At 39.5% G+C, this 18,467-nt stretch overlaps 1 protein-coding gene across 2 annotated transcripts in view; it reads left to right on the top strand.

Annotated features, from left to right (window-relative positions):
• CSMD1 (CUB and Sushi multiple domains 1) overlaps positions 1–18,467 on the top strand; it is a 1,865,804-nt gene that overhangs the window by 1,829,541 nt on the left and 17,796 nt on the right. Inside the window, exons 61-65 of one of the 2 annotated variants that reach the window (XM_006137767.4) lie at positions 50–223; positions 3,150–3,223; positions 7,566–7,677; positions 10,785–10,964; positions 12,776–12,820. In XM_006137767.4, coding sequence (XP_006137829.2) covers positions 50–223; positions 3,150–3,223; positions 7,566–7,677; positions 10,785–10,964; positions 12,776–12,820 — 585 coding nt within the window. The remainder of the gene's footprint in view (positions 1–49; positions 224–3,149; positions 3,224–7,565; positions 7,678–10,784; positions 10,965–12,775; positions 12,821–18,467) is intronic. The other variant, XM_075923597.1, reaches the window with a different exon arrangement.

Here is an 18,467-nt window from a genome sequence, read left to right as displayed (position 1 = left end):
GTATGTTCATTTCTTCATATATCTTTTGTATTTTCTTTTTGTTCAATAGCTGCATTTTGTGGAGATCCTGGTACTCCAGCTGAGGGGCGTCTTAATGGGAAAAGTTTCACTTACAGATCTGAAGTCTCCTTTCAGTGCAGACCTCCTTTTATACTGATAGGATCTTCCAGAAGAATTTGTCAAGCAGATAGTGTTTGGAGTGGAATTCAACCAACATGTATTGGTAAGAATTTCCATCTTTCTGCTGTTCATTAGAGTATTGTAAATAATTTGTTATCATGATTAAGATGAAGACTCAAATCAAAATGTTCAGTTTGGGATTTGGGAAATACTGGGCTTGATCTTTTGAGATCCAGAGTATGTTCTGTAATTTGCTCAGTGCTCTTAGCCTCCCACTGATTGCAATGGGACTTATGGGTTTACTGGGTCAGATCAAATCTCCCACTGACTTCAGGATTTGGCCCAAGGCAAATAGAGGTTTTTGTTCTATTATTTTGGTGAAAGAGTGAAGAAATATTTCTGCTGTTTTCTAAACAAACATACAGAAATTTAGAATTAAATTATCATAGTGATAATTTTCCTTCAGGAGGAAGAGATTGGTTCAGTTAAAGAAGTGATTTTGTGGGCATTGAGTAAGATTGGGAGCACAAGATCTTAGTGGAAACACCCTTCACTGGTCAGTTAACAAGGAGCCATTAGCATTAATTTCAGATGTGTACTCTAAATAAATTCAAATGTGCCTAACCCAGACCACATTTAGCACTCAGCTATGTGGGTAATATGTCACTTCTGCATTGAATGGTGAAGAATATGAGTTATAGGAAAATTAGATGTGATCCATACAGTGAAGGAGTAGACCTGACAAATGTCTGGGAGTCAACTTGCAGTAAAGTTTACAAAATCTACAGGAAATGAAACATAAATACATTGACACCGTTGCATCAAAAAGATCTTGTTTACCTAAAAAAGCCCCAATTTTTACCCCCTCATTCTCAGCACAGCTTTTGTACTTTTATAACAAAATATTTCCTATTGGACCTTCTGCAGGCTTTGAAAATATCATTGTGGGGAGAAGAAAGATATAATAATTTAAAGGAGATTTTTACTTGTAAAATCATATGGCTGAAAAAAAATTACAAAATTAATCTCCTACGGGAACAGATTTCCCCAAAGATGACAATGTTTACCACTTCTTGACACTGCTTATTCTATTAGATAGCTATGGGCTATCTAATTCAATTAGAGGTTGGTTTCTCTTGGTGATACACATTAAAAAAACCCACATGTTTCATTTGTCCATTAGTAGTTGTATAATCTAACTGATAATGAAGTTAAAAGTCATTTAGTTATTCAAGTCCTACATGTTTTTTAAAATGGCTTCCGTTAGTTTCCCATATATTTCAGTTCCGAAGCTGTTAAGATTTCCTTTTAAAATTAGTCAGTTATGTATTCTAGTGATAAGTTGGTGTGACTGATTAACATTGAAATTGGAAATCAGGCTACATGGAAACAGTATGCCACACCACTAGATTATAAGATTACGATGATAGAACATTGAAAATTGTTAGAGATGAAATATAGGCTCACATTCTGAGCTGCAATGTAGCCACTGTATACTGCAGTGCCAGATTCACCCCAATCTATATGCCAGGCCTGAGGATGAAGGGGAAGGTGGTGAAAGAGTTAAAGGGGATAATTGCCCAAGGCGCAGAGATTCAAAGGGCCATAAGGCTTCAGCTGCTGCTGTTGCCAAAGTAGCAGCAGTGGTGTCTGGAACCCTGGGCCTTACAAATCGCTGCTAGAACGCCGTATTTCACACTCTGGGCACCACTAAGGTCGGGGGGGGGGGGGGGGGAGGTGGAGCCACGTCACACTCCAGGCAGCACTGAGGGCAAGCTGCCCTCAGCCTCACCTCTTCCATCCTCAGCTCTTCCCCTTCCAGAAAAGTGCAGATGCCCCACTACACCACTGTTGCAAGGGGATGTGGATTGCAACTACTTTAAACACTAAGGAGAGGGGATCACCACATAGGAGTGTAAAGGGTTTGTTTATTCAATTAAAGCTGGGAATCACTCAATCAGAATGATAAGGTGAGCAGAAGGCAGTTTATATTGTTTGATCTTCCCAAGTTGACTCCTAAGCTGGTCCGCTGGCCAGGTGGTCTGAGCAGAGGGCTTTCTGGGAGACTCTACTTGATGGTCAACCCACTGTGTCTCTGTCCCTCTCTCCTTTAAGGATCAGCCACATGCAGCCTCTGAGTCTGGGCCTCTTGGGGCCGTGTGCACTCCTTGCTGGGGCCGTATACACTCCCTGATGGGGGCTATGTGCATTGTTGTTTACTCCTGCTGTGTACCTCAGACATTCTTCTGCACTCACTCAGGGAAGGGATAGGGGGTTAACAGACAACACTCCAACAGTTTAGAGAATCAAATAACATCATTAACAGGTGAGAAAGAACAACCACCATTTTATCTCTCCCTTCCTCCTCCTTTGCCTCCAACAACCACCACCTTGCCCAGGGCCCAAGGAGGCTGCCAGGTCCACTACTAGTTGCTATATACAGCCATCCTATTATCTCCTGTGCTACCCACATTCCATCCTGACCATGTAACAGGCATCTCTGGGCATCCTTGTCCATCTCTAGGGAATATCATTTGGTAGCTATGGGCTGCTCTTAATTTGTTCTGATGAACCAGGCCAGTGCACAGCCAGCACAGAATTCAGGGGAACTCAATATCCATGCCTTTTCTGAGATGTACTGTTATCCCTTCCTGGCCTCTTTTAAAGTTTGTGCTTTCATGGTCACAAAAAAGAGTGTCTGGCAGTGTTGGTTTTCAGATATTTGGTTTGCAACTCTGAGGTTCCTAAAAAAGAACACTTGAAGGGAAAGTTGCCTCTGAATGTTACATCTGCATTACGCATAAATGCTTTTGGCTTATACAATATGCAGTGGGTCAAAAGGGTCAGGTTTATGAAAAAAATCACAATATTGAAATCTCTGTATGCCAAAACTATTTTCATTAATTACTTGTAAACAATAGTGACTTATTGAAAGAAACAAATTTTATTGTAATTTTGCATGGTTTTAATTTATCTTTGACAACTTACACTGAAATAGCATCTCCTGTGCTTTCCATTTTAAAATGTAGATCCAGCACATAATACTTGCACAGATCCTGGAACTCCATCTTATGGAATACAAAACAGTTCTAGAGGTTATGAGGTAAGTAGCCTTTTTTTACTAATTTATTAAATTTGGAATACATTTACCATTAACATATTTAATTATTTTTGCTTTAGATATTTAAAATAATATTTATCAGATTTCTATTTACTAAAAATTTAGGTTTCATCGTCAGTTACAGTTTTTAGGAAGTAACCCACAGTCTTTCAAATATATCATGTCATAAAATTTTTAGTAGAATTCCCCATTGTAATAAGTGAGGGGTTTTGTAAAAATTGATAGACCATTGGGTGGGCAATAATTTTATATGTGTACTGTTCTAGCTATATTCCTATCAGGTTATTTAATGTTTCCCCTCATATTAAACTGTTCTGATCAGTACTACCAGTTGAACCTCTGTAAACTGGGACTCTCTGGTCTGGCAATATCTATGGTCTGACAGGACCACAGAATCTTGGTATAGGGCTGATGCTTAGGAACCCTACACCCTGGCAAGGAGGGGCCGGGAGTCTAGCTCATCACAGCTGAGAAGCCAGGTATGCCCCAGCGGGGCTGCCAGGTGGGATTGGGAGTCCAGTGCACTGCAGCAGACCAGTCTGGAGGGGCAAGGCTACTCAGCTAGGCTGCCCAGCATACCCCAGCTTGACTGCGTGGTGGGGTGGCAGTCCTATGTGCTGCAAGCTGGGTTGCCCAGTGTGGCAGGTAAGGTGGGGGGAGGGCTAGGGAATGGCAGGGGAGCAGGGCCTGCAGCCAGTCTAGTGCTGGGGGGCCTGTTGCAGGAGGCCAGATATAAACTTCCCTGGTCCAGCAAAATCCCTGATCTGGGACCAATTAGGTCCCGAGGGTGCCGGACCAGGGAGGTCCAACCTTGTAGGATAGAATGTAATTTTTGGATGCTACTGATGGAAGTAGACACATTTTGCTTCTGTGAATATTTGGATATCCAGTTTTAGTAACATATCCGATAGGATACCACTGCTGGGAATCAATTTTTTAATAACATATGGGTAGATAGCCTCATTAGAGAAAAATGTCCTAGAAAAAGGTCATTCTTTTAAGTGTTTGAGTCTGCTAGCATCACCTCTGACATACCTTGGCTCATTTTTAGTCAGCTGTACTTCATTGCCTTGCTATACAAATGCATACACACCTTCAACCTCTTTTCAGCTGAGCAATATGAAGAGTATGTTACATTGTTCCTTCTGAAGATTGAAAAAGATACATAACTATTATTGGGTTGAGCATAGACATGCCATTTTCCCTATATAAATCCCTTCTAGATTGATACTTTCTGTTGTGAAATTCCAATTTATGGTGAAACTAATTCTGGTATTCACTAGTATCATAATTGGCAATACTTTTACAAAAAGCAAGAACACTTTAGAGTCAGAAGTGCTGCATTCTTTTCTAGACTCTACCACACATTATCTGCATGTCTTTGTGATGGACATTTTCAGACATGAAGCAACCAATAAGGCAAGAAAATCCATGCTAATAATTAGACACTGAACAAAAGTGTCCTCATTTTCAAAGCCATTTCAGGTGGAATTAGATTGAAGATGCCATGCTCATGGGATTGTCAGGACACCTGCCTTTAGATAGCTAAACACAGATTTAATATTAGACACCCACATTTGAAAAAGTTGGCTTAGCTTCTCTTGCTTGGTTCCCAGTATATAAGCTTACATTGATAATAATTTATCCCTTTGTAATGGCAATTGAGATCTTAAGATGAAAGGTGCTACACTTTGTCACTGTATTATTTTATTATTATATAAAATATGCATATGCATGCTATATATTAATATTGATTTTCACTTATCCATATTATTTTAATCTACATCCCTTTTCTTTCTTCTTCATCAAATTTATCAATAAATCATCACCTCTCTCAGCAAAAGCACTTCCTCAATGGACAGTTCTGCATCTTCAGTTGTTCTGACCTACTTCCTCTCCTCATGGCCACTTTTATGAGTACTATCATCAAATCCATCTGTTCTAGTCTTTTCTCTGCAGTCACATTCTATCATTTCCACTCCAAAAACACTCACTGGTCACCTGCAAGAAACAATGGGTTTTTTTTAAATATAACCAAAATGTACAAGTGTACATATAAGGACAAACTATGTGGACTATCCTGAGAAGCAGTGACTCTGAAAAAGGCTGGGGGGTTCTTGGTAGGTAATCAGCTACACATGAGCTCTCAGTGTGATGCTGTGGCAAAAAGGGCTAATGAAAGGTTGTATTAATAGGGAAATCTCAAGTAGGAACAGAGTGGTTTTTTAGCTATGTATTTGCAATGATGTAATTGCTACTGGGAACCACAATTCTGGTGTCCATAATTCAAAGAACATGTTGATAAACTGAGGAGGACTCAAAGAAGTACCACAAAAATGATTAAAGCATTGGAAAATCTACTGTATAGTGGTGGATTCAAGAGCTTAATCTGTTTAGCATGGCAGAGAAGGTCAATTTAAAAACAAAAAAGGAATGTTTTTTAACCTAAAAGACATGCAGTAGTTAAAACAGAATTTAATTCAAAGAAGTCTTATCATCTCTGGTATGAAGGAGAAAACAGATGGTAAAAATAGTAACTTAAGAAGGTAGCCAAGTTAGTCTGTACAGAATAAACTTTAAAAAAACAACAAATAGTCTGGTAGCACTATAAGGACTAACAAAACATGTAGATGGTATCATGAGCTTTCATGGACACAGTCCACTTCTTCAGATGACCAGAATGTTGGATGTCCAGGACCAAAATAAATAGGGCTCACCAGAGGCTCATTTAACCACACATCAAGTAATTTAATCTATGCCATCAAATGTCAGCAATGCCTCGCTGCAATATATACTGGACAAATTGGACAGTCTCCGTGGGAAAGAATTAATGGACACAAATCAGAGACTAAAAAATAGCCTCTTCTGGCCTTACAACATATGAATCTACAAAATTCCTATCCCATTTTCTTTTCTAAAACATGGATTTTAAATAAAATATTTTTTCTCACTTTTATGACCACTATGCCTAGAAATACCTTCTTCACTTGCACACTGGTGTTTTCCTATTTGAATAGCAATTGCATCCCTATCTGTTTTCTCATCCCACTTAAGCACAGTACAATTTTCAATCCAGTCAGTCATCACTCCATTTTTTAAGCATGTCTAGCAGAACTTATGTAGTACATAGTCACATATCTACTATATACTTGAGAGTGCTTGTCTGTCTTCTATCAGTTGGTTTGTTCAAGAACTCCTCCTAAAAGATAAGAATTAGTACCACCAATTCAGTTTACAGCTTCTTCTTTTCATGTTAAAGCAATACATGAGTTTGGTTGTGTTAGCAAAATGGGATGAACCCGGAATGGGATTGCTTCTCAGAAAACCATACAGAAAAAGAGACAATCACCAGGCAGATGAAAGAGGCTGACTGAGGATGCACTCACCCCCATACCTCAGTCAAAGGGCGGGTGGAGGGGAGGGCTGAAGCTCCCCCACCCTGATTTGTACAGGGACATTGCTGACTGTTCCCCTGTGTCAGGGAGCTAGATGAAAGTGCATACTTTGCTGCATTTGCATACTATAGCCGGGGAACACTGGGGGCAGACAAACCTGAACCTGTCCCAGCCAGGAGAAATGCACCCCGCCCCCCCTGGTTGTGGTTGCTGGAACTCCAGTGCCCATGAAAAGGTGCTTCTCACTGGCCCCCAAGCTGCTGCAGTGAGAGAGGACTCTCGGTGGGACAGCCTGCATACCGAACCCCACATCTCCAGTCTCACCCAAGAGCAATGATGTAAATAACGTTTTCATTTTATTTTCCAAAAAACAAAAATTAATTGAGTGAAGGGCCCAGGCAATTCTGGGTAGATCTTCCAGTTTGGCATGAACAATTATGCTCATAATTTTCAGAACAAATGTGACTTATGGTGCAACTGCTACAGATCTTTTATGGTTGCACATTGTGGGACTCGTAATTTCTTGTTTCCCATGTAAACAAGTGACTTACTAATTCACATAGTCAGAAAAATATTTTAAACAGGTTTATAGTTACAAGTTAATTAGTCATTTGTCACACAGTATAATTACTTCTGTCACACATCAGTAGATTAGAAAGTTGAAAATGCACAGTGTCATCTGTTTTGGTGTCCTGTCTGGTCAGTTTTTTCAGCTACCACTGACAAATTCTCATTGACAAATAAATTAATTTTTATCATCATGGATGAAACTTTGGTTACATAAGGAAAAATTATAATTCTGTAAACTGCAAACTGATGAGATACTGAAGAGATTTTTTTAATCTCCCTAGCAGCATATCACTATGCTGTCAGCTGATTGCAAATGATGCTTTCCTATTTTCTCTTATATTCTAATTTTGAAACTGTAGGTTGGAAGCACAGTCTTTTTCAGATGTAGAAAGGGTTATCATATACAAGGCTCTACTACTCGTTCTTGTCTTGCAAATTTAACTTGGAGTGGTATACAGTCTGAATGCATTCGTAAGTACAGTTTTTTTCTTTAAATTGTATTTGTAATGTAGTTTTTGACAATCAATGCAGTTTTTCATCTCTTGTAGAAGATAATATGGAGTATACTTTCCACTGTTTGAAAGACAGTGTTTGCCAGCAGATGCTACTTAGTTTACTGCAGTAGTTTACTTATCTAAATGTAGCAGTGAATTTCTCTTTCTCAGGTACCATTGGATGATGACTGTTAACAAATCGTATGTTTATCATGTGCTGACTGTTACTGTATTGACTCCATTGGGCTAAATTAATCTCTCAGTGACATTAGAGCAAATACGTCATAATTCTATTAAAGTTAATGTAATATTTTTGTGTTTTGCTTCGGACTTATCTTGTATAACTCCAAAATTCACTTCCTTTAAAAACTAGTTTCTTACAAAATTAGACCTCATAAACCAAAAATGTCACAGCATACTATAAGTGAAAAATTGTTTACTTTCCCATTTTTATCATATAATATAAAATAAATAATTTGAAATATAGATACTGTACTTACACTACTGTATATACAGGCAGTCCCTGGGTTACATACAAGATAGGGACTGTAGGTTTGTTCTAAGTTGAATCTGTATGTAAGTCAGACCTGGCGTCCAGATTCAGCCGCTGCTGAAACTGACCAGCGGCTGACTACAGGAAGCCTGAGGCAGAGTTGCTCTGCCCCAGGCTTCCTGGAATCAGCCTCTGATCAGTTTCAACAGGCTGAATCTGGACGCCAGTTCCGACTTACATACAGATTCAACTTAAGAACCCCAGGCGTTCCCAAGTCAGTTGCTGCTGAAACTGATCAGCGGCTGATTCCAGGAAGCCCGGCGCAGAGCAACTCTGCCTCGGGCTTCCTGTAGTCGGCGCTGGTCAGTTTCAGCAGCGGCTGACTTGGGGACACCTGGGGCAGAGCAGCTTGGGTGCTGCTGGGTTGCTCCAGTAGCGCTGCTCCTCGGCGCTACTGAACCAGCCCAGCAGCACCCAAGCTGCTCTGCCCCAGGTGTCCTGATTCAGCCGCTGCTGAAACTGACCAGCAGTGGCTGAATCCGGATGCCTGGGGCAGAGCAGTTGGGGTGCTGCTGTGTTGGTCCAGAAGCGCCCAGAGCGGCACTACGGGACCAACCGGCAGCACCCCCACCTGCTGTACCACAGGCATCCGGAGCAAAGCCATGGAGCACGGGGGCAGCGGGACAGCTCAGATGCACCACGGCTGTCCTGCTGCCAGCGTGCTCCGCGGCTCTGCTCCCCGTTTCCCTGGTCTGCTGGTCTCCAGCAGATCAGGGAGACGGGGAGCAAAGCCGCAGAGCATGCTGGCAGCAGGACAGCCGTGGTGCATCTGAGCTGTCCCGCTGCCCCCGTGCTCCGCGGCTTTGCTCTGCTTTGCTCCCCATCTCCCTGCTCTGTTGGTCTCCAGCAGACCAGGGAGATGGGGAGCAAAGCCGCGGAGCACGCAGGCAGCGGACAGCCCAGACGCGTTGCGGCTGTCCCGCTGCCGGCGTGTTCCGTGGTTTTGTTCCTCATCTCCCTGGTCTGCTGGAGACCAACAGACCAAGGAGACGGGGAGCAAAGCAGAGCAAAGCCGCGGAGCACGCCATAAGTCGGATCCGCGTAACTCTGGGACTGCCTGTATTGTACACTGAAATGAAAACAATTTATTGTATGAAATATTAGTTTGCACTGATTTCACTAGTGCTTTTTATGTAGCCTGTTGTAAAACTAGACACATATCTAAGGGTGTGTCTAGACTACAGGGTTTTTTTAGAAAAAAGTGGCCTTTTTTCGAAAAAAACTTCCCCTGCGTCTAGACTGCTGCTGCATTCTTTTGAAAGTAATTTGAAAGAACGCAGAAGTTTTTTCAACTGTGGAAAACCTCATTTCATGGGGAAGAATGCCTTTTTTCGAAAGTGCTCTTTTGAAAAATGGCGCTATGTAATGCAAACTGTGCTTTTTCGATAGAGAGCAGCCAGACTGCTTGGGTGCTCTCTTTCGAAAAAGTGGTTTGCTTTTTTGAAAGTACTGGCTGTATTCTAGATGCTTTTTTTTGAAAGAGGCTTGTAGTCTAGACATAGACTAAATGATTTGATGTGCCCCGTGAAAGACCTCTACCTACCCACTACTTTAGAATCACCTCAGATTCTAATCCTATTTCAGATTGATTTTGAGATGTTATAAATGGACAAATGGAGCAGAAAGATAGAGACATCTACTGCAACAATGTCTGTTACACTCTATGGGCTACATCTACACTGGCACGGTTTTCCGCAAATGCTTTTAATGGAAAAGTTTTTCCGTTAAAAGCATTTGCATAAAAGAGCATCTAGATTGGCATGGACGCTTTTGCGCAAAAGCACTTTTTGAAGAAAAGTGTCCGTGCCAATCTAGACGCGGTTTTGTGCAAGAAAGCCCCGATCGCCATTTTCTCCATTGGGGCCTTTTTGCGCAAAACAGTTTTTAGCTGTCTACACTGGCCCTCTTGCGCAAATACATTTGTGCAAGAGGGCTTTTTCCCGAACAGGAGCAGCATAGTATTTGCGCAAGAACACTGACAATATTACATTAGATCATCAGTGTTCTTGCACAAATTCAAGCAGCCAGTGTAGACAGCTGGCAAGGTTTTTTTTGCGGAAAAACTTGCCAGTCTAGATGCAGCCTATGCAGTATAAAACCTTTCTATGGAACCTTTATTTCATTTGATTTTTATAATTAATGTATATAGCACAGTAATCATTGTAATTTTCAAGGTTGTTTCAGACACTGAATTTAGGTGGTGTCTGAAGCTATGACAGTACAATAAGTGAATTCTGATCACTGAAAAATTTTAAATGATGTATGTCCTGACTTTTCTTCCTTTTAACTCTTTTCTCCCTCATCTTAATAATCGATTTTCAGTGTAGAAATAAGCGATATTAGCAGGACTAATTATTTACAACTTACAAGAACACAGCAATAAATCACAAAATCTCAATGTTGCTTCTGTTTTAAAATATAAAAATTACTTGCAACTTTTAAATTATAAAAAGTTTACCTAAAATCTGTAAAGAGATACTGTGTTAAATTGTTTGCTGCAGCTTTTTCTAATCATAAAACCACTCTTTCAGCTCATGCTTGTAGACAACCAGAGACACCAGCGCATGTAGATGTGAAAGCGATAGATCTTCCTACTTTAGGTTACACTTTGGTGTATACCTGTCAGCCAGGATTTTTTCTTGCTGGTGGATCAGAGCACCGGACGTGTAAGCCAGATATGAAATGGACAGGAAAGCCACCTATTTGTAAAAGTAAGTTGCTGATCAAGTGTTATATCACACACCACCTAATTTAGACACCTTTTTTTCTTAGTATAATTTTTTTTAATTTACAATGTATTCCAGGTTTGAATTTGAACCAATTAATATTATAGTAAAGCAAATTGTCATAACAGTATTCAGATTATGAGACAAACTGAGCAAACCAATATATTTCACTGAAAAAATAGTACATCTATAGATGATAAAAGAGTTACATTAAAAGACCATAACATGGTCAAGACAAGCTATCACTTTTAACTGTGCATTTTTTTATCCTCAGTTTGTATCAAGTCTTGATGTTCTTTAGTGCTTAATATACAATATTTGTAGGCAGGTTAATTTTTTATAATTTCTTTCATGGCAAACTGACTTTTGAAATCATGCAGGTATGTCAGGTGAATTAAGGGCAATTTTTTTTATCCATGGTGGATGTGTTTCCTTTTATAATAATAAAAAAAGCAATAAAACTAAAAAAAAAAAAAAATGAAAATAAGCCATTGGGCCAAATTCTGCTCTAAATTACACAAGTGTAAATCTGATATAATTCCCCTGGAATCTTTTTTCTGAAAGAAAAATTTAGTCTTTATGTTTAAATGAATGTGGTTTGTAAAATCTGTCTTTACATCATTTAAAATTAAAAGAAATAGACCATGTACTATAGACTTCCTGGCTGTAACATTTTGTTAGATGCAAATTGAAACTTTAGAAAAGAGTTAAAAATGTGTGCAGTGAAAATACAACTTCTTGGTTTTGTAGTAGGCTTGGGTGTACTCTTCTTTTAAACTCTGTTACCAAGAACTGTGACCTAGACACAAAGCTTTTTAAATTTCATTACCAGTTACCTGCAAAGTCACCTTTTAAGGGAGCTACATATCATTAGACCTAATGAAGTTATTTGAGAGAGATTCAGCCTTTCAAATAAAGCTTAAGACTTTTTTCCTTTGTTGATTTTTGAGTCCAGTATATAAAATATTAAAAAGCTAGCTCTCTAGCAATGTTCATCTGTGCATACAAGCTAACAGCAGCCAATTACTATGAGCTGACATATACCTGTTAGGATATAATTCATCCTTGAGGAGAGTTCAAACAAGGCTTGTTATTTGTTATTCGGACCTTCAAAGTAAGACATAAGGACACAATAAGTTCATAGGACTCTTGAGAGCTCTTTGCACAGGGTTGAATTTCACTCTGAATGCCTCTGAAGAAAAAGAGTGCACAGAAGAAAACTTGATCTATCGGCTCGACTTTTGTATTTTTAAAGTACGTAACAGTATGGGGCTGGAACCCTCACATGGTGTAAATTGACATTGATTTCAGTGGAACTACATCAACTTACTCTTACTGTGGTTTTGTGATATGTTGTCATTGACCTAGATTACTATAATTTTTCTGGTTTGTGCCATAACCCTAGTATTATATGATAGTCATTTAATTTCAATGTACTACATTATTACACTTACCTAGATATAATTCATCCTCACTATAAGGCTCTCTCTTATAGCACTGGGGCTGGTATAAAACAATAAATTTTAGGACTGAATATATTAAATACTTATCTGTGTAGTCAACTAATTTACCATCATAAAAATGCTGGTTTCCAAGGTTTGTTTTGTTTGTTTTGGTTTTCCCTCCCCAATGAATGTGTGGGGATGTATGGGGTTGATCTGTAATTTGTTCTAGGTTTTAGTTCTTTCTGCTGCAAATATAGGAGGGATAATTGCTTCAATCAAACATTATGTTTTAGCATTCTATACAAAAATAAATATGTTCATAAAAATGATAATTTGTCTTTTTACTTGTAGGTAAAGGAGTGAGAGAAGTTAATGAAACAATAACTAAAACTCCAGGTTTGTATACCAGAACAGTTTTAGATCTAAATAAATTAAATTTATTTGTACCCTACTAGTATGTTATGGGTAGTAAAACTATTTCTAACAGTTAACTTAATTATTCCATTACTCATCACAAAGCAAGTCAAATGTCCTGGATTTTTATAAGAATAACTGGAATGTAAAGCCTACTCTCCGAAATTCTTTCCATAATAATATAATTTTTAGATAGTGGGTTTTCATACAACACGAGCTTTTGGAGTGTTGTACAAAGGCATTGTTAAAGCAGAAGGATAATGTAGTTTAATATAAACATGAAGCAAAGAATAATAGTTTTATATTAGAGTGTTCTAATGGAGAGCCTTATAATGAGGTTAGAATTCAGCCATTAAAGCTAGATTCAGTCAAAATTCATCTGTCTTTCACATTGTAAATTCTGTGACAAGCCTAAAAAATTACATATTAGAATTTAGATAAGCCTCCATACCATAGTAGTTGTATGGATTTTGAACTGAATTTACCTACATTTGATTATATGTGTCTACCAGACTGAAAATATAGACAACTTGGAGAAAATTTTCAAGATACATTTATTACTGTACACGTCTTCATATTCAAGCATTTTCACTGACCTACTGGGTATGTTAGACTTGATTTGTTTAAGTGGTCTCTTTCTCTATAGACAGATTTTTTTATCTAATAATTGAGCTAAGGCCTATCCAGAAACATGGGCATCGTGGCCTTGCTTCTAAGATTGCTATAACAGGAGTATCAGTTGTGATCATAAATGAGTTAATTTCACCAATTTATATAGTAATCACAATAGTGTACAGTTGACTGTGCATTCATGAAAATTAATAAACAACCTTAAACTTTTCTTTTGGCTCTTGGCTGCACCTCACTGCACATCTAAGGTATGCATTAATCAGCTGCCACATGGCCTGTGGTGTTTTACTGTCAACCTAAAATACAGTTTAATTTCACTCTCAGGCCATGTCTCCAGCAATATTCACCAAGTACAGTACTGTAATACCATTAATACAGACTTTCATATTGTTTATAATCATTGTAAGTAACTACTAATAATCATTTTTATAAGATGAAATATGATTTTGCATGTCAGTAGTTATAAAATTATTCACTCAAACACTGCACAGTAAACTAATACATAACAAAAAATTAAGCCACATTTCACTTACTCAGTTTTAATGAACATTTTAAAACTTTTAAAACTTTTGAATTGTATCATGAATTTGAGCTCTGCATATAGTTTTGGGGCCTCCTCTCTTCCTCAGTACTTCTCTAAATAGCTTTCTATAAGATTAATTTGCAGCCACATAGATTTTAAATGCGATGTAACTAATACTGATGAATTTGGAGCCTATGTATCATAGTGGGTTAGGTCACTAGCCTCCCATCTTTGAATTTAAATGATTGATACTGTCTACATGAAATGGGTTGATTTCCTCTTAGTTCTAGTTCATACTTGTAATAGTCATTAGCATTCATATAATTCTTTAAGACTCTTACAAACTTTGTGATTAAGCCTCATAATATCTATGAAAATAGATTCAAAAAAAGGCATTAGGCTCAGTCTTCAGCCATGTCTCTTGCTGCTTTTTCAAAAGTAGCTAGAAAAAAACTCTAAAGAAACAGCCTGGATTTCCCCTAAACAGAGTCTGCATTATTGTCCCTATCCCATCTGATTCTCTCCTTCACTGCCCTCTCTTAGCAAATGGGAAGGGGAGGGAACAGCATGACATGGGTTGGAAAATGAGGGGAAGATTGGAGCACATAGCCACCCACCTGATACTTTGCTGTCTTAGTGACCTCTCTGTGACTGCTGCAACTACACTGTGGCTGTCCACCAGACCAGTATTGGGGAACAGAAAAGTATCTTACAGTTTCCACCCTTCCTCTGCTCAGCTGCACCATGTGTAAATTTGGGGCAGATGAAAATTGAGCCCACTACATCATTTCAGACAGAGTGACATCTTAACTGACATCCTCTGCTCAACAGAAGACTAAGCCTGTAATGGCAAGGTTGTTGAAGTATGATTGAGGTATATTGTCAGATCTCTCATTAGAAACTTGCACAACACCTCTCAGTATTAGAGCTAACACATGTCAGCACTACTAGTCCCTAACTTTCATGAACAGTAAATTAATTGTGCATATTTAATGAAAAGAAAAAGCAAACAAATACTTTTCATGCATTTTTAAAGTATCAGGGTTTCTAACCTGCTATCACAGTAAATCACAATTTGTGATACTGTACTTACAGAAAGAAAAGTATCCAGAACAAGAAGCTTAGGAATCCTATTGAAGAATTCATATATTACTGCATATGGGAAGTGGAAACTATTTGCTTTCAATCACCAATTTAATATAATTAGTATAGTAGTACATGTTCAATAAATGACTTGGATTTACAGATTGTGGCAAAGAGATAGAGTTTGAGCAGAAACAAGTTGACCTGAGCTCTACTTTCAGCTCTGCACGTCTGGCACATTTTGTGTGCTTGCTACTTTTTAAATATTTTTACCATTAGAATAAGTAACTCTTTCCCTTTTCAGGACTTTTCTCCATCACCTTCTAGTGGTGTAGGGGGTACTATAAGACTGTTTGTCTCCTGCATCACTCAACGGAATTGCTAGAAGAGCCAATAGCAGCTACAAAGATTTAGAAAGCCACAATACTAACCTTCATTTTCTTCATCCCTATAGTCATCCCCTTTGGTGTTCTCTCTCTCCTTCCTTGCCTGCCTCTTTCAATGTCATATGGTGAAGAACTGGGACAGATAGCTTTCTGTAAATTATCCTTAGTCCACTTGCTTCATAACAGCTTATCGTAAAGCATCAGTGCAACAAACAAACAAGCAAAAAAACCCAGAAGCAGTATGGCTGCCTACAATTGTCCACTGATAAGAATATAAGAAAAGTTATATGGGGTCAGTTCAGAAGTCCGTGTAGCCCAGAATCCTGTCTTCCAACAGTGACCAATGCCAGGTGCCCTAGAGGGAATGAACAGAACAGGAAATCATCAAGTGTTCCATTTCCTGTGGCCCTGCAGCCACTGATGTACTTTTCCTCCATGAATTTATCTAGCTCTTTTTTGAACCCTTTTAATGTCCTGGCCTTCACAACATCATCTGACAGGAAGTTCCACAAGTTGACTGTGTGTTGTGTGAAGAAATACTTGTTTTAGTTAATTTTAAAACCTGCTGACTATTAATTTCATTTCATGATCCCTGGTTCGTGTATATTGAAACAATTAAATAACTTTTCTTTATATTCTCCACAACAGTCATGATTTTATAGACCTCTATCATATGCCCCCTTACTTGTCTCTTTTCCAAATTAAAAAGTATCAGTCTTATTAATGTCTCCTCAGATGATAGCTATTTCATACCCCTAATAATTTTTGCTGCCATTTTCTGAACCATTTCAAATTCCAACATAACTTTTTTGTCATGAGACAACCACATCTGCACGTAGTGTTCAACATGCAGATGTACCATAGACCTATGTATGGCAAATATGATGTTTACTGTCTTATTATGATTACTTTCTTAATGATTCTTAACATTAAATTTGCCACTGCATAGAAGCCAAGGGTAGTGGGCTGGGAAGGGCAGAAGGCTGAAGGGGAGCAGTCTGCCCGGCTGCCAGATCCTTCCACTGTGGGGAGGAAGCAGCGTCCTCTACTGCTGCCTTGTTCTAGACTCCTCCCCCAGGTAAATCCCTGGACCATCCTGGGACCTGGTCATAGAATGGTTGAAGCAGCCACCACAGGGACCCCAAAAATTGCAGGATCTGGGATGGCTGCCCCAAACTGCCCTATGGATGACGTTGTTGTGATAATGTGCAACCTTAACCAGTGGTGTAGAAAAGATGTGTCAGGTGGGTGGACCCTGACTTCAGGTGGTCGGGCAATGATGCGGCCACCTCTCCCCACTATTCAGCTGGCCATGGGGAAAGGAGGGATAGCTACATTGGCTAGGATCCCAACCCGGCAAATAGGGCTTGCCCTGCCTGATGCTCCTGCTTGGGAGGAGAATTGGGGACTTGCCTTGCTACCCTGCCCATTGCTCCCAGGATCAGAGTTAGGGGGCTTTTACTGCTATACCTCCCACTCTTGGTGCTCTGAGTGGGATCAGAACATGGGGGCTTGTACCTTTCCACATGGTGCTCCCAACAGTGAGCAGGGTCAGGGCTTGCCTTGCTCTGCCCATCCAGCCTACTGATTCTAGCTGGGAGCAGAGTTTGGGATGGGTCTTGCCTCACTCTGACCACCTGCTGCTCCTGGTGGGGAGCATGTTTGGGGACCCAGGGCTTGCTTAACTCTGGCCACCCACTAACTCCTGGCAGAGAGTGTGTTTGGAGCACAAGGGCTTGCCCCACTCCAGCCATCTTTTACCCCCAGGAGGGTCGGGGTACAGGGGCTTGCAAGACAACTAGCATGATTGGAGTCTTCCAAGTCCCCAACTCTGTTCCCTGGCAGGAATGTTGGGCAAGCAGAACACAGCTAGCCTCTAACACCATTCTCCAAGTCCACTGGAGCATTGGGTGGAGAGGGACGAGCCCCCATGTCTGGGTGGTAGCAGAGCTAGGACTTGGGGTAGGCAGGTGTAGATATAAGTGAGTGGACTATGGCCCACCCAGACCCACCTGTGACTACACACTTGTCCCTAACACAGATACTAATTCATGGTGGTCTTTGCCAAGCCACGTGAAAATAGCTCTTTGTCAGCACATTACACAATGGTTCTAAATGTCCTCACAAGTTTGATTTCAGACTTTGGCAGGAGACATGCAGCAGGATAAAGGATTCAATTTTTTTACCCTCTGTGACTTGTTTTCTCTAAAATAGCAGCAACATATCCTATTCAGTAAGATTAATGAGGAGATTTATTTGTGGAAGCAACCCCCTGGGATATTTTAGGGCCCAATCTGAGATTCAGGGTTTGCAGACTCGAATATTGATATAGCTATTTTATTTAATTTTACATTTTTTTAGGATAGGCTCAATTCCTTTTTATTTGGATATAATGGTTGGTCAGCACACTTAATATCGTAGCATTAAGCAAAATAGGAAGAGTTCAACACTCAAATACATTGGAAAAAGTTAATTGGATTTTAATATTTGGTTTTTGTTACGTAAGGGCCCTATCCAGCAGAGAGATGTCAATGGAAGGTTGCGTGTGACTTCACATAGTCTTATTTAAGTCAGTAGTGCTCCGTCTATGTATAGGGACCCTCTCATGAAGATCATATTGCTGGACTGGGCGCTAAGATGTTATATTCACATAATAATGATATTTGTACTTTTTGTTTCTCATGTTTGTAGAGCTCCCTGAAGGTGAAAAGCATGACAGAAGTGCTAAATATTATAGTCACTTCTCATTAAGTACACATTAATACTCAGTAACATTAATACCAAAATATGATGAACAGAGCCTGTTGCTGACATTTTTAGAAAATTAATTGTCAGTGCCATGCCATAATAAACCTCAGGTCCGATCTATCTCTTCGTAATATTTGAATCACTCCTCCTCAGCTCGAAAACATTGCCACAGTTGGGGCATTAAGGGATGTGCATAGGACAGGGATAGGCAATAATTTTTGACGGGGGGCCACTCCAAGAATTTGTAAAGTGGTCGAGA

This window comes from Pelodiscus sinensis, chromosome 3 (genome assembly GCF_049634645.1).
Source record: "Pelodiscus sinensis isolate JC-2024 chromosome 3, ASM4963464v1, whole genome shotgun sequence".
NCBI lineage: Eukaryota > Metazoa > Chordata > Testudines > Trionychidae > Pelodiscus > Pelodiscus sinensis.
This window is presented reverse-complemented; position numbering and strand designations above follow the sequence as displayed.